General features: G+C 45.2%; 1 protein-coding gene across 5 annotated transcripts in view; it reads right to left on the minus strand.

Moving 5' to 3' along the window:
- LOC106742563 (repressed by EFG1 protein 1-like) overlaps positions 1 to 17569 on the minus strand; it is a 54168-nt gene that overhangs the window by 21706 nt on the left and 14893 nt on the right. For 2 of the 5 annotated variants that reach the window (XM_014615652.1, XM_014615653.1), the window contains exon 3: positions 9616 to 9935. The exons of 2 other annotated variants lie outside the window; for them this stretch is intronic. In XM_014615652.1, the coding sequence (XP_014471138.1) occupies positions 9616 to 9716 (101 nt within the window). In that variant the 5' untranslated portion in view covers positions 9717 to 9935. Of the gene's footprint in view, positions 1 to 9615; positions 9936 to 10284; positions 11007 to 17569 lie in introns of those variants that run through there. One more of the 5 variants, XM_014615651.1, reaches the window with a different exon arrangement.

Raw genomic sequence — 17569 nt, forward strand, 5'->3', positions numbered from 1 at the left:
TTAGGTAGTAAAATAAATATAGGAATGTAATTTTGCCTGATAATAAATACTAAATTTATGAGTGGCCCCCCTTGACGCGCTACTGAAAGTACCGCACTAATGGGCAATGGATCCTTAATTTTCCGGCAACCTTCACGGATACTTTACTTTTTACTTCGAGCACTTCGTCGCGCGAAGACGGGCGGTCCGGAATTCCGTTCGGCGTTCCGTCTGCGGTTCCCGTTAGAAAGCCAGATGCGCTGCAGCAACCGCTTCATTTTTATGTGGGTTAATGTCAATCCTCCAATTAGCGCGAGAGCGGTAACGAAATGCTTTTCCGATTTCACGCAAACAAATCGCGGTACATCGCGTGCATTCGTAAACCTTTTTCAGAATGGGATGCATCTAGGCCAGCGAAGAGAGTTGGGTCGCGGGGAATCAGAGTGATACGAGCTGTCAGTACAGGGAACTACCTGAGAGAGGTGTTTCTTCGGCCCCTTCGTTAGCGCGATCTCTGCCTCACACATTCGTTGCGATGAAATTTCGCGCACGAGCGTCGTGGCGCGTATACGCGAACTGCGGAGTCTTCTCGCTTATTCGCGACGGGCCGTTTTTCATCGAATTGCAAATTCGCGGCGAATGTGCGAGCGAACGTGACGTAAGCCCCGATCGCGGGAGTCGCGTTCTAGGGTTGATAAAGCGAGTGTGGCGTAATCGATCTACGACGTTTTGCACGAAACGAGGTATCGGCTCTCTCGACCGTTCAAGGCCGATGGATCAGGCTGGTCGTAAGCCGTACACGGTTTACTGCGGTTATCTGCATCACAATGTCGTCGCCGTCATCGTCGATTGTCACTCGAAACGCGGAACACGAACGAAATTGTATAATAACTGCCTCATTCGTGCCCGCGGCGGATAATCAAGCACGATTACGTAAAATCACACGCGGCGAAACACACCTCGCAAAAGGAAAAACCAGTCTGCGGGCAGTGTTATCGGCGTAACGAAATCCGCGCGCGAGCAAAAGCAGCGGAACGAGAGTGCCACGACTCGGTATCGCGAATCGCTTCGGGAATCTCTCCCCTAATTGCAGCGCAAAACAAGATCGTTGTGTCGATTCGAGAAAAGTTTTTAATGGTGCCACGTAATTTCTACCATCGTCGGCTCGTTGTACTGGAAGCTCGCGTGAACGAAGGCTTCACGCGCGCACGCACATAGGTAGCGCCGAAATTTCTCAAGTTCAAGCGAAGTTCGCGTAATAAAACCGAGCAGCGAATACAATCGATTCAACGAGACGTAAACGCGCGAACACTGGGAGAAAAATATTTGGTAACTATTTCTAACTATAATCATCGTAATGAAACAATTATAGCTGGGAGAACCATTTTCTAGTCAAAGTGTCATTATAGTAATGGTAATAATCATAACTTTATTGCACATTCAAAGCTAGATTAATATAATTTTAGTAACAATTAGGTATAATTAAATCACATATGCAAGAGACCAAGCGAAAGCACGTGTTTCTCTAAAACCTAAATAAAAAAATTTTTTTAATAAAAAAAATAGAAAGGAAAATAAATGAAGAAAAGAAACAAAAAAATAAGATATGAGTATATACAAGGCTTTTCCAAAACCTAAGTAGAAAAAAAATTTTTAATAAAAATAGAAAGAAAGAAAAACAAATGAATAAAAAAAAGGCACGAGATACAAATATATATAGGGTGTCCCAGACTAATAAGGACAAACTTCGTGAAGACGTAGAACGGATTGAAGCGAACAAAAAAGTCCTATATCATTTTACAAATAACACGCAAAATTTCGAGTTATTAATTATTCAAAATGACCATGAAGAGATATTAATATATTGAACCTCTAAACTTGAATCTATCGTTAAATACAACAGCTGTCACATACTTGTAGATCATAGAGGCTACTTTCTGAACAAAAGTGTCCTTTACTATTTTGCAAATAACATGCAAATCTTTAAGTTATTAATTAAAGAAGCTTCTATACATAGCCATTTTCAATAATTAATAACTCGAAATTTTGCGTACTTGCTTGCAAAATGCTAAAGGACGTTTTTGTTCATCTCGACCCGTTCTACGCTCTAGCGAAGCTTATCCCTGTTGGTCCTGGACACCCTGTATATATCACTAAAAACCATACATTAGCAAAGATATTCATCACGTATTGCGAAACAACTAATAAAATTGAGATTAATAGGTCGCCTTGCAGCAACCAAGTGGAAAAATCTTACAATTATATTGCTACTATTATTTCGCGGTTAAAATCATAAATAGAGTATAGAATTGAGGTCGAATATAATTTCTCTCAGTGAATCGTTGAAATGACAATTGAGATTACGCGGATTACTCGGGGACAAATATATCCAGTGCATGAAAAAACGCGCACGCGAAACACGCTCGTTACATATGCTCGTTTTACATGTCGCTTTTTGCAGGCATCGCACGCACGAGGATGACACGATCAAGATCATCGCGGCTGGCTTCCGGTGCGGCGATCATTACGAGTGCGCGGTAATTCGATCCGCGAGGTCGCCAGCGACACGGAAGGTGCGACCGTCGCGAAAAATCCGCGCGATACACACCGAAGGTATCGTCACATAACGAAAACACCGGGGCTTTGTCGGCCGAGGAGAGACGCAGGTTGCGCAATCCTCAACGGGAGCTGCTGTCTTCTTTTTTCACGACAGTGTTTCGCGAGGCCGCCTCCTTCGTGTAACATTAGCGAGACACTTAACGCGAACCTGCGAACGCAAGCGTTTTATCGGCGACGACGACGACGGCGACGACAACGGGCATTTCCTGCGCGACCTCGAACCACGACCCGGTGTGCTCGCGACGATGAAATTTCTCTTTGATCCGACTCGACGAGCGAACGTGCAAATAGGCTACTGACGCAACCAGAAACGCGCACCATCAGCTCGACTGTAATGGCCGATAATTAGTCGACAGTTTGCACAACGGCCATTGTCGGCTAATATATTCTGGTGAATGCTCAAAGATTTGTTCCGCGAACTCTTCTGATGCACCAAAATCGTACTTACTCGCTCTTACCTGCTCATCAGACGCGTTCACGATTTCACCGTTGAAGTATGTTTGCAATTCCGAGGCGTCGGGAGAATATCGGGGAGTGACGTTCGCTTTCTTAGCGCGAGAATTAAAAATGCCGAAAGTGTAATTTATCGCGAGCGACCTCGTCGCGGATGGACGTGTAATTTACGCGCGTCCGTAACGCCGACGTCGCCTGTCGTAATTGCGACAGAAAGACTTCGCGACAATTAAAACCTTTTGTCACCTTGACACGTCGCGCGCGCCCGCGCACACCTGATCAACGTTTGGATAAGATAAGAGACCTGTAAATCTCTCTCTCGCGCAAACCGCGTAATTCACGAAATCATGCGTTTCGTTCGCCATTTGTTGCGCCGGTGGAAAGGGTTCGTCAAGGTTTTTCCATTTCAATCTCGTGAGAAGTCACGAAGAAAAATAATTTCGTTGTTGCACAGCGGAACCACACATCGTCACTGCTGCACATTCGTGCAGCCACGATAAAATTTAATTGTCATAACCAAATTGACGAATTGCTCCCAATTAGAGCAGAAATAGTTTTGTTGCCAGGATAAAAACTTCTGAGCTGAGTGAATTTGTCCTTAGGACACGTTAATTTTCTATTGGAACAAGACAGTGTTTTCCTTTACATTTGCTAGTTTGTTTTAACAACAAAATAATTTGTCGATTCGGCAAAATATACCGAAAAAATGAGTTCGGTTGAATCTTCTTGATAATGGATAACGCGTTTTTGTTGAAAAAAAAACAAAATTTCAAATTTTCATGAACCAAATTTGATTTTTATAACCAGGAATTTTGTTTCCTCTCAACCAAAATACATCTGGTTATTCATTGTCAGGTAGATCCTATCAAAATCGCACGGAGAACAATTTTTTGCTGGCACAGCAAATTGTTTGTTACTCTAATGAGAGCAAAAGGATTTGTTGCACGGACGAAATAATTTTGCTGTCGTAGCAAAACATCATTGCGACAGCAATAAAATATAGTTGACATAATTCGAAACATTTTTTCGGAACATTTTTCAATGTAATCCAGGCAACGAACGGTAATTGGTTCTCCTTCCTTAACAAGGACAGTTTTGCTGTTCACATAGTAAATGACAAATTTTGTGACAACGTAAAATTTACCGTGTTGGCAAATTAATTTTCTTCATAATTTAAAGAGAAAAATAAGAATTCCCATTTCACTCTCTCTCGTTAGATGTCTAAAATAATACCGAACCGATGTTGTTCAATTTATTCGTGAAAATCAGTAAAATCACAAATCCTCCTAATTATTTCGTTTCACATCGATCTAATGCATTCGAGTTATATCTCTCCCTCGTAACCGAGCACTGCTTCGTAAGCGGTGAGTGTTCGCCCGGAGCACCAGCGAAAGTTAGCGTTCAATTTTTCCCGACAACTCGCTTTTAATGTCTCGACTGTGAATTTTCATTTAATTATTATTATTCGCTTATTTTCTTCCCTTCTTCTCGAATGAAGTGACCTTTGTACAAATTGCTTTCCGCGCTATCCTATTTCTGCGAATTACACCAGGCGCTTCGTAATCCAAATACGATTAACACTTTCCCATAATTTCATCGCGATAATGTCACGACGAAATGTCAAGAAGAATGAATAATTTCCAAATTGTCGGAACTCCGGAATATATTTCTTTCGAGATGCCTTTTACATCACCGCACATACCATCGACGTCTCGCGACCCTCCTTACAGTGGCAGATGGGTTTTATCGGCAAGTTTACTTTGGCAATTGCTTCTTCGCCATCCTATGACTCAGACTTACTACGATAACGGGGAGAAGGCGTGGTACCTTTTATTATATTGATAATACATTTCGAGCGGGCACGCCATATGGGGATTATAACGTTTCCCTCTACATCTATGATCACCTTACTTCTAAGAATAACGCAATAAAAGGCAAAATTCGTGTGGAAAAATCCAATTTAATGTCCATTCCCTCTCACGAGACCTTTTTGAGAATTAAATTTCAAGCCTGTTAGAGAGGTCCGTCAGCTTACATTTAATACACTGAGAGGAAGAATGAGCCTTAGGAGCTAAAATGTAGCTGTGGCAACTAAAATAGGAACAGCTTTATGCACTGAGAAACCCATTTAATTGATTGAAACAAAATTCTCGTTTGGATATGGGCAAACAAATGTTTTGATTGTGAAAACCAAAATTTGTTTCTCTGAATCGAAGGTTCAATTCTTTGAATCAAACCTTTTTCATTTTTTCTTCAGAGAACCACTTTAGCTTTGACAATTAAAATATACATTTACCCATATTTAAATAAGAATTTTGCTTGAGTCAACTAAATAGGTTTCTCAGTGTGTCGTTGCTGATTACTGCAGCTAAATTTTTAGCAATTAGAGGTAAAATGCATTTGCTTCAAATTTGCACAATTGTATCGTGATATTATTCGCTACGCGGGAAGAAATCATTTTACAATGGTAACAAAACTAACTTATTGCTGCATATTCGTTGCGACAATAATAAGATTTAGTTAGCATAACCAAATTAGCGAATTATTCGCAATTAGAACAGAAACAGTTTTGTTGCCAAGATAGAAAAGTTTTGCTAAATAAATTTATCCTTGTGTATAGGACATATTAATTTGCTGTTAGAACAAAATAGTGTTTTCCTACATTTGCTCATTTATTCTTACAGCAAAATAATCCAGCAAGTGGCAATTAGTAACCAATCGTTTTGCTGTCCACATAGTAACTAGACATTTTGCTGTAACAGCATGAAATTTGCTGTGCCAACAAATTATTTTTCTCCGTATAACAGCAAGATCCCGAATAAACGGTCGGATCGTTTTTCCGGAGCGCATTCTCTCATCGTAAGCTGCGTCACGCGTATCCATTAACTTGACTGTGCCTATCAGGAAATCTCTAATCAAAAGATCAATTCTCGATTACACGGACAGCAAGCGGAGCAGCGTGCCGGCGATGAACCGCGAACGATGAGAAGCACAGGACGTAATAGCAGCGAGTAAAAGAGACACGAGAAGAAGAATATACGAGACGTTTGAGCGTTATACGAGCTTCCCACGCTACGCCTTTCTCCGCAGCCAATTGAATCGTAACGCGCGGTAATGCGCAATAATAATGAAAATAATCCGCGACGTGTTCTCGATAAAGGCGCATCGTCCGCCGTCGATCGATCTCACCGTACTGCTCTCGATGAGATTCGCACGACGCACTTTTTTCCCCCCCACAAACGAAAATACACGGAAAAATTTACATGAAAATTTGCCCAAATGCAATGGTAAGATATCATTAGTAAATTAATTCATTGAGAAGCCGACCTGTGATCTAGTTTTCACAAAGTTCGTATCATAATTAATTCGTTTTTTTATTTGCTTTGCTACATCAAAACGTAAACGGTGACCTGATAAATTCAACAAATGACGGATGGTAATAATGTAGTACATTTTTCTGTCCACATTTATACGCGAAAAGATATAATGATCACGACTCTAAATGATTTTTACAATCATCGTTCACATAGTAGTGGGAATATAAGAGTCTAACAGGCTTTTTAGATTCTTACTTGCTCTTATATGAATGTTGATTGTAAATCATTTAGAGCCGTGATCGCCATATTTTTCAAAAATATACCGGATGCCAACGTTTCCAAATCGCGATTTTGCTTCGCGCGGTCCTGTCGTTCGCGACGTCCCCGGAGCACCAAATACGCGCGACACGCCTCGATATTCCGCGGATTGTCAAATCCGACTCTTCGCTTTCGCGCTCACTTCTGCACGCATCGCGTCTTCGGGCTCGATTCGCGTTACGTAAGGCTGGCCTCGTTGAAAGGAAAAAATCACATCGTCGTACCAACATACGCGTCGAACAAACGACGGAAACCCGCCGTTACCATTACCATTACGATGTTACAGTGAAATCCGCTCGGATCGCCGCGAAGGTCTCGAAAGTAAGCAATTTAGCGTTCCGATCCGCGGCGGCAGGCACGGTCGCGCAGGTAAACCGAGAGTAAATCAAGACGTTGGTCGTGGTATAAAGTCGTGGTATATCAGTCGACGCTGAAAATCGCACTCGATGCTCCGTTAATGAGAGGAACGTTCTTTCTTACGGCTTCCACCCCAGCTGTCTTCGGCTCGTGCGCGAGCAATCACGACCAGTGGGCGGCGTGGTGGACTATCAATCGTTACTTTCCGGTTTGCTTTTGCGCAACGTCGTTCCGACACGGTGATACTCGCAATATTCTCTCGATCTCAAGTTGAGGTCAAGTAAGAACGCAAGTGAAAGACTACCAAGTCACATCGCAGTCAGGAGAGAAAAATTAATCAATCATCGGTCAGGTAGAATCGACGGTCCGCAGTTCCACGTTAACCTTCTCGACTGTGCAATCGCGTTTTCCTCTTCTTCCCTTCTTGTTTTTTGAGTCAAAATTGCGCAATCAGATGTATTAATCATATTATCTGATTATAATTAATTTCCCGCAGGCCACAATGTGTGTTTCTTCATTTGCTCTTTCTCCCTCTCTCTCTCTCTCTTTCTTTATCTCAGGTTGCCAACGTCGAACGCTGTATAATTATTTAATCCGTGAGTGAAGGGCGAATGTTTTACCTTTCTCACGCGATCACAGGCCATCTTAATACAACGTTTCATATTCGCATTGCATACAATTCACCGATGCATGAGGCATCCTTTTTTACGCACGTCCAAGTGAAAAAGATAGAGAGAAAGAGAGAGAGAGAGAGATCTTCGGCGAAGGACCACGATCTCAATTCCCAAGAGAATTCAAAGGCTGACGCACGCGCTCTTACACAAAGGAGTTTCTGAGTTCGAAATAATAACTATGCCCGTCTCACAACTCGTCCGCCGGCGAACTTTTCTGGAACGATGCAAGATCAGAAAACGCACTTCGCCTCTCTGCAAGCATGTACATCTTGATTCGCACACAGCGTTTAGTAATCGTCCGTTTCGCGTGTCACGTTGATGCGATCGTCATACGATACCCGAAAGCGATCTCAATATCGGAGTAGAATGCAAAAATCGAACAGCAAATTCGATCATCTGCATAGAAAAAATATTGCAGTAAAAATTGTCACCAAATTTTGTAACGTTGGACCATATCGGAATTATGACTGAAATTATTGTGTTGTAATCTTTAGCGAGTGTGTACAATAAAATATATATCACTAAAAATGACAACACATATTATAATTTCAGTCATAATTCTTGTATAGTTCAACATTACAAAAATTTGTAGCAATTTTTATTACAATATAGTTTCTCTACACCAGATTAATGAATGCTAAAGGCTGTTACACATAAAGTATCCAAATACAATGACATAACAAGTACTTTTTAACGTAGAAATTATTAATATATGTTCTGCTAAATAATATAATAAAAAAAAATTCTGTGATATCACTTTTAAATGTTTAATCGTTTAAAAGCGCTGATACGCTTTTTTATTTAAATAATTGTTGCATGTATAGCATTCAACACGCACCGACCCGATATATAAATTCGCTGTAAGACGCGCGACGAAAGCACGAGCTGTGAGACTCGCATCTTCGCATTTAACGCATTTAATTGAACGCGATCGCGCAATTTCGGATTAAATCCGATAGCGGCGGCGGACAGTGTCGGGCTTTCGGGGTGTACACAAAGTCGCGGAATCAAACAGCTGCATTTAGCGGCGAGTGCGCGATGAGAATACGGTCCCCTTTATTCTCGCTCTAAATGCGGAATCAACGATGGCAGGCGGTAATGTCTTCGCGACGGTCGTGTTTACGCGCGTACGGATTATAGATATCGCGCGCTCCCGGCACGGGATTTGCATTTTTACGGGATCATGTAGCGTCGCAGTGTCGGAGATGACCTCGCTTTTAGCTTGGGAACGTTCGGCTGGAAAACCGACCTTGGAGACGCGCGACACGAAGTAAGCGTCACAAGAGTCCTTTCATCTTCAATTATTTCCCCCGCGGTGAAGCATTGAGACGCACGTACGCACGCGAGCGTAATTTCTCCGAATCGGCTTCGCAAGGAAAAAAAGGGAGCAAAAATCGAAGAGGGAAAACGCGTCAAAAGCGTCTTCCACGAAAGTCCCTTAAGAAATGTGACAGAATGAGGCAGCGGCGATAAAGCGGAGAGAGCGTATTCGCTATAAATACGCGGCGACGCGCGCATTCTCACTGCGATCCTGAAATACTGCGATATAACGAAATGTCCATACGACAAATTGCGCTTGTCCTAACGAGACCTCGTGCCATGGGCGAGACGCGGGCGCATTTCGTCGCGGGAACCTCCCTCGGCGAAGGGAAAGAAAGAGCGAGAGATAGAGCGCGGATAGCTTGAAAAGCGCTGCCTCGGGAAGCCACGGCCGGAAGTGAAATAGAGAAAAACATCGTGGAAGTCGTAGACGTCGGGACACCCCGTAAAGCCGCGGCTATTTTCTTCGAAGGGGACCAGCCTCTTTCTTCACGCCTTCTTACCCTCCTGCTCCCCTCATCCTCCTCCTCCCTCGCTTCTTCCACCCTCTCTGCGATCCCTACCGCGAAGCCGCTTACCTCACGCTGTAGGATCTTCCCGGTTTGGAGGTCATTGCACTGCGGCGGGTGGTCGTCGTGGTGGGGTGGTGGTGGTCGCTGGTGGCGAATCGATTTTCCATGACAACGTGCGACGTCGTCACTGGAGGTCGCCCCTCCCCGCGTTCCTCGTGACCGCGACGTGAACTTTGCTCTTACGAGGCCGAAGAGAAGAGCATCCTCTTCAAGATACAGGTCGATCAATAGTTGTTCGCGGCGGCGTCCTTCCGTCCGCGTTGACCCTCCGCCCACCTCCTCACGCGTGTTCCTTCTCCCCACGTCGACTCGGGGCTCTCCGACACCTGACGAAACACGAGTCCGGGAACCTTAGGCTAACCGGCGTTACCCCAGAACGCGAACGTGCGTCTCGGATATACGACAGGCGGGTTCGAGGGTGGGTGAAAAGGAAGGACAGCCTTGAAGGCCGATTCTCGCGACGCGAATTCGCTAAATCCGCTATCTCGGCCCGCGATGTCGGCGACTCGGCGCGTAAACAGTTCGCATGACGGGATCCAATGTCACGGCGATGGTGACGTGATCGTAGCTGTTTGCACGGGAATTTACGGCCGGGCGACGTTCATTGGAGCGTGTTTGTTTGTACACCTTCTTCCTCGCGCTTTTTCCAGCCGACTCTCTCTCTCTCTCTCTCACCTTCTTCTCGCCCTGGGCTCTCGGTGGTCTTGCGTCTACACGTCGGGAAATCCCGGGGTGATCGATGCGAGAGACCCCGCGGGGCTCTCTGCCAGCTCGCGGGCGTAAAAAAGCTCACGTGACCGTCGCGAATCGCCCCGTTTCCGATTTCTCCGACGATCTCTCGGCGGATTCGTCAGAGACTCTTTGCGCACCGCGACAGCCTTTGTTCTCCGGGTTCACGGGTAATCAGTCTTAGAAATTCGCGACTATTGTGCCAGCGGGACCGACGACAAACAAGGTCCATTGAAAAGAAATAGTCGAGACTTTTGCGGAAACAGAACGGAACTTCCGCGCGAGGACCGACAGCTGTTTATGAAAGTCCTCGTCGTCGCACGTTACGAAAGGCGAACATCATCTCCATGTGAAAACGATCCCAACGCACCAGCACACGGTTCAACTCTGCCTGTCGGTGGTTTTAAGCTTCTAACCCCGACGAGGGAACACTCCGGGGATACTGCCGAGTTTACGACTGCCTCTCGTTCACGTGGTCGCGATCTCGTCGGCGTCCACGAACGGAATGAACCAGACGAGGTCGAGCGGAGTGAAACGCGTAAAGTGGCTGGTGGCGCCGGGGGTGATTCTCGCGTGCCGACGCGACGGCGTCGTCGCAGCCTCGTTCCTGCAATTCGCTGCAACCACCCGTGGTTGTACTGCGTTTTTACTCCTATCGACCGTATCGCACTGCGACGAGGAATCGGACTGGCTGCTGAGCCGCGTGCCGCGCAGGTTTCATAAGTGCTCGAGAGCGCGCGCAGAACGGCACTACCGTGAAGCGCAGGTGGCGCCGAATTAGACGATCGTGAATGTCACTTCTTGTCTAAGCGTTCGCCGTTAGATCGATGATCAGCAGATAATATTTTCTCACGCGAGCGAAATTATTTAGAACGCTCGGGGGAATGTGATAGAATATTCTCTCTCTCCTCTATAGGTCTCTCTAGAATAAGTCGAATAGTAGAGAGATGCATACTGATAAAAAAATCATAGAAACTAGCAGCTCTACAATGTCCAAATAAACGTTCCACGAATAAGGACAAATTTTACGTCGTTTGACGAAAACTCTTTCTTCTTCGTTTATTGCGAATAATCCCTTTACCTTGGTCAGGTACGCGGTTTTAAGGGACGAAGAACCATGGAACGAAGTTACAGGAAATCAAAATAGTTGTAACTTTACAAGGACGGCAGCGCATAGTTTTTAAACAGAGATATCTATTGAGAGATATACTTGTCGAATAGTGGAAAAACACAAAAGAGTCATATGAACTAGTCAGGTCTACGAATAAATGACCCACAAACAAGGACGAATTTCGTCATCTGACGAAAAGTTTTTCTCCACTTTTTACTGCAGTTTAAGAAAGTGATTGCCCGAGTCAAGTATGCGGTTTTGAGGGGACAGGCGCGCGAGGTTGCAGAAAATCCAAACAATTATAACTTCGCGGCGGATGGTAACGCATGATCTTAACGAGAAACAACTCATTGAGGTGACTCGGAAATTACCACGATTATCCGCGCATTATCTCATACAATTTGCACGTTCATCCTTCACACAGTGCATTCCACGAGCGCCGTTATCGTCGGATCCGCAGTATCAAGCTCGTTGAGGGCCAGCCAATTAAGAGCCGCACGCAACGGACCATTGGCCGCATTAAGACCCGGACGATCGCCAGATATCCCGCTATCTCCATCGTTCCGAGATCTTCCACCCCCGCGAGGCCGTCACGTGGTCGCCTATATAGCGACGTTCTAAAGTCCGCTAATTACGAGCGACAGTGTCTGAGTCACCTCTGATGAGGGACAATTAACGCGCTCGCGCGCAAATAACAATCACGCCGCACTCGTGCACCATTAAGACGCGGCGCGGGGCATTAGCGAAACGGCGCGTACGATATTTAACGGCACGACGGTGACAACGCGAGGGCCGCTTATTGCTATTAGGTGACGAGAGAGACCACGCTAAACGAATACCGCGTTTATAACCGCTCCCTGTGACCACCAGAAGTCTGGAATCTGGCTGTCAGCCACATAACTCGCAGCGAGGCGACGACGATCGATCGCGGTCGGGGTCGCCGCGATCCCGCTTTTCGTCCGAGGATTCCGATTTCCTCCGATTTTTCGAGAGAATAGAATCCCCGAATGGAATTTTCCGTCCATCTCTCTCTCTCTCTCGATCGATCGACGACTCGCTCCGCGACCAAAAGCGAGACCAGGCGAGACGCATAAGGATCGAGCGACGAGTGTTTTTATACACTTCCCTCGTGTCTTTTTTATCATCCGCGCATTGTCGGATCCTTAAATTTCACCGGTGATACCACGAATGAGGACGAACGGAGTCCGCGGACGAGGTCCGCAGACGCAGTCGGACGTGCGTGAATTATAACCCGCATAAATTTACACGTCGAGCGGCTCCGCTGTGACATTGCGCGCGGCCGAAATCCACGGAAGAGCGTGTTTCCGCTCGCGATAGGAGACCGCTCTCGCGCGGCGAGGAGGTAATCCTGACAATATCCCGGCGAGCGAAGCGGCGATTTCACGCGCGCGGAGTATTCTAAATCGCGCGCGCACGGAACCGTGCCGTACGTACGTGCATGCGTGTTGCCGAAAACAAACGCGGCCGACGCGAGATTACGCGGAATGTCGCGATGAATTTCTGACCCGAGGGGGTCCCTCCCCCTCTTCTAACTAGCGCACCGTAGCGCGTCGAGCTATTCCAGCCGGAGGGGCAAGGCGCGCCGCGCCGGGAATTCGCGCCCGGGAAGGTTGGCCGATGGCACTTACAAATTGCACCGAAAGATAACACTCGCATAGCGCGCCCGTCATTTCCCCTCGACTCGCCGAAACGTTACAAACGTCACGTTGATTTTAAAAGGGAAAAAGATAGAGGGAGAATCACGTTTATCAGCCCTGAGATTATCTTCTAAAGGCGCAGTAAAGAATACGATAAGTAAATATATCAGCTTAAAGGGGTCAAAGTGTACAGAGTCGAATAAAAATTAAAAATATCAACAAAAAATAAAAGAAACGATTGCAGAAATATGAGATATAGCAAATATCATGTGAAGAACGAATACGATAGATGAGAAAGCATGTGCGCGAGTCAACGCGAGAACCAGGAGAAACAGGATCGGGTAGCAAAAGAGAGAGAGAGAGAGAGGAAGGGAGAGAACAGCGTTTACTTCATCCTAGGGCAAGCCCTCTAAGGACAAGTAAGCTACATGATAAAGTCAAAGGAAAGAAATTATATTACTTCAATTAAATTAAAATTATATTAGAGAGAGACAAAAATGATAATTTAAAAGCAAGAAAAAACAAAGAAAAAAGATAAAGTTATAAATAAAAATAAATTTAAGTTAGCGAACAAAATAGATAAATATTTAGTTGTGATAATTATTGACGAGAGAAAGAGAGAGAGAGAGAGAGAGAGAAATCACAAAGGCGAATTGGTCTGTAGTTCGCAACGGAGTTCCAAATTCGCTTCGAATTCTACCCGCTTCGCGTTATATCGTTGAGGAAATGTCATATTCGCACCCGGTATTATTACGACGTTGGTTATCGCCGTACTGACGGGATCGAGCGAAGCTGTAAACTTGTGGGAAAACCGAGCACGATAGACTCGAGGAAGGTCGGAGCTATCGCGACGAGCAATACCGAGGGTACGCGGTGTCTCAAGACTATGTTGAGAGTCGGAACATTTGGACGTCAGGTCCGTTGAAATGCGGCGGCGATAAGTCCCCTCGATTGGCCGCGAAGCGAGCCGGGCGCCCGTTGTGTGGTCATTATAAATTACGTGTAATAGTGCTAGGCTGAAAACGGCACAGACGAGCTGAAAACTATGCGGAATGTTGCCACAGATCGCCAAGGCGGATGCTTCCTTGAATTATGGCCAGGGGCTTCCTCCTCCGCCGGCCATACGTTTCTCTTGCGTACGCTTGCAAGACCAAATGAATTTGAACACGTGTTCACTCAAGTTAGAACCGTCTCTCTTTCTCTCTCTCTCTCTCTATTTCGTGTTTTTCTTTCGGATACGAAGTCGAACACGCGGCTTCCGATAGGGTCCCGCGTTCTGCTGAACCGTGCTCTTCACGAGGAAATCGTCGCCGAATCATTCCGTGGTCACCGGTGTGAATCTCACTCGACGGTCGCTCTTTGTTCCACGTCTATCGATCGGTCCAATGCGACCGATACATATGAGCGAAGTATGCTTTTATTGACTTCACCCGCGGACTTTCCGCGCGCGCGTTTCACTTTCCGCGAGATGCTATGCACAGAGAATAATGGGCTCACTTTAACGCGCTTCTGATGCTGATAAAAACGAAACCCCCACAAACGTTTTCGGCCACTATTTGAGCTATTTGAGGTATTGTCGCACGTTATCGTTTCGCGACTTAAAGATAGAACATATATATATATATATATATATATGACCATGAAGAACCGAATACGGATCGTTCTAGTGCCATTTGAATATTAATAATGTCATTATTAATATTATGTTGTGGCAGGGTGAAATTGTCTCTCGTGTTCATTGCGAACGTATCGAATTTTTTTCGGACGAACAAACGTGCACACTGAGAAAACAAATTGGCTAGAACAGTAAATTATTTGTTAATATATTGACAGTAGAGGAAATTTGTTTGAACAGCAGAAAGATTTGTTCAGAGTATTAACTGCTACTTGCTGGATATATGGATAGCAAAATAATTTGGCTCTAGCCAAATTTGTTTTCTCCGTGGAAGAAAAAGTTTGGTTGAATTTATTAGACAGAGTGAACAAATTAAACGCGTTTCAGTCGAAGGAAACAGAATTTCTGGTTATGAAAATCAAACTTTGGTCATAAGAACCAGGAATTCTGTTCTCTTCAATCAAAACACCTTTGATTTACTCACTGTCTGGCAAATTCAACCAAATTATTTTTTCAGTGCGGCTTCCGCGTATGATCAATTATAAAAAGAGGGTGTAACATTTTTCTTTTTTATACATTTTCGAACGCATTCCATATCACGAATAAAATTTGTTTCTTAGTAATTCTTAGGAGATGCATTTTCTTACTGGATACAAAATACATTGCGCGAAACTCATTGAAAAAAAGGTTTTGCGACCTTTTCATGACCATGACTGACCATGTGAGAACCGACCTTTAAGTCCTAAATATTCGCTACTAATTTCAATCTCCTGCAGAATCCTTACCCAACTAACTAAATTAGTACGCAGTTTAATGGCTCTACTTAACACTCACTACTGTTCACGATAATATTAATAATGACATTATTAATATTCAAATGGCGCAGGAACATCCGTGCTAGCTTGGCTTTATATTTTATCTTTACCTTTCATCGGCGTTTAATACTTTGTAATTTCGACGACTTAATTTCGGCGACTGACACGCTTCTGGAATAATGTCGCGACCAACAGCGCCGGTAATTCATGCCGAAGGACAGCGGTGTAATTTAGGCGCCACATAAATCCGCGAACGCTGTCGGTCGGTCGGTGGTCAAAGATGAAGTCGCGCGCGCGAGCGCGACGAAGTTTCCGCGCATACCGTAAGCGGGATTCCAGAGCGGCGCGTACACGGAGCCTCTCGCGCGCTCCCCGGGGACCCACAAAGAAAGTCGCCTGGAATGCCGGGAGAGTCGCAGACCCGTAAATCGCTCGGCGCTCTCTCGTGCGCATAGGTGCGCACACTCCCGTGTAAATATAGAACGCGTCCCGAAATATGTCTTTCAGTCCGCACTTAAAATCGTCGCTTCCGCCGGCGATCCGTCGGGGTTTCCACCACCTAAAGGGCCGCACTCGAGATCGCCTTCGTCGTCGTGTTTCTTCGACGCGACGCAACGAGGTGGTATAACGTTCGCCTCGCCGATCGATCGCTCGACGATGCTCTCAAAAATATCCCCTCGGGGAACGCAACACTTCGTCGTTCCTCAGTTACTATGAGTTCGACTACACTATTACTACGCTTTCTGAAAACGTTTCAGACGAAAATAATGTCGCGTTATTCGAAGCTGAACTTCTCGTGGTTTGCTGGACGACGAGAGATTCGGGCGCTCCTCAACGTGAAATCGTCAAAGACGAAAGGAGGATTTCTCAAGAGGAAGCGACAGGCGAAAAAGAAGAAGTCTATCTATCGATCCACACGGTCGTTCAGGCATGAAGCGAGTGTCTTAGGATGATAGGTAGATCAGGTCCTCGATCGAGTGGAGCAGCGCGAAGAGGCCGCAGGGTTAACGGTGCATGAGCCATTGATCTCGGATTTATTCAGTCCGTGTCGTGGGAGATCCGTTTATTTCGGTGTACAAATCGTGCACCGTCACTGAAGAAAGCACATAATAATAATAATAGTTGCGACACATCTTCGTAACGCTCGCCCTTTGCGTCCCCGGATCGTATAGAGAGAGAAAGAGAGAGAGAGAGAGAGAGACAATTCGATCATCGAAAAAAAAAAATTGAAATAAAATAAAAGCTGATTTACTTCTTAATTTCAGCGGGCTGTTTGTCTCTTGGTGACTTTGGATTCATGCTTGGCGATGATTTTGTATTCATATTCCGTGGGCACTTACACCGCACTCACTCGAAATGATGGGTACGTAGACACGTAAGAAACTACGCGAAGCTACGAAGCGTTTCTCGTATGTGAATAAAATTTTGTGGGTACATTTGCACTGCATTCACTCGGAATAAGGAAACATACGCAAGAAACTATATGTAAAGACTATGAGACGCGAGATGTGTTTCTTGTATGTGAAAACTGTGAGTATTTATAATGGAGAGGTTGAATGAGATACCGACCGACTGACTGACTGAAAGTGTTCTGAGAACTCTTCGGACGCGTAAAGAACCGTTTTGGCCATTGAGGAGCGTCCTTTTATACCGAATTTTGGAGGATGGTGACGTGCAGGCTCTTCGGAGAAGAGCTGCTCTGTTTCGAAATTCGTGCATTTCATTCGTCGAGAAGAAAAAAGTAGGGAGAATCCTTTGAAATTTCTAGCTTTACCTGATTTGTCAAGAGAAGGGACGATAGGAATATTCTCTTCCGTGTAGTTGTTGGGGTTTCGTTTGGTCTGATTTATCGACATTCGTGAATGGACGGAGGTTTTAGGTCTGTTGGTTAGCTCTGATTGAATCCCCTTTGAGCAGCGAGGATATCCCGAAGGAGTTTAGGTCAACTGATTTAGGCGATTTCCTGCGAATTTTAGGGTCCCACGTTTTCCCGATACTTCAGTGATAACGTGTTACGTTATTACAAGGAGAA

The sequence above is a fragment of the Dinoponera quadriceps genome, unplaced genomic scaffold (genome assembly GCF_001313825.1).
Source record: "Dinoponera quadriceps isolate SergipeBrazil2010 unplaced genomic scaffold, ASM131382v1 scaffold113, whole genome shotgun sequence".
Lineage (NCBI taxonomy): Eukaryota > Metazoa > Arthropoda > Insecta > Hymenoptera > Formicidae > Dinoponera > Dinoponera quadriceps.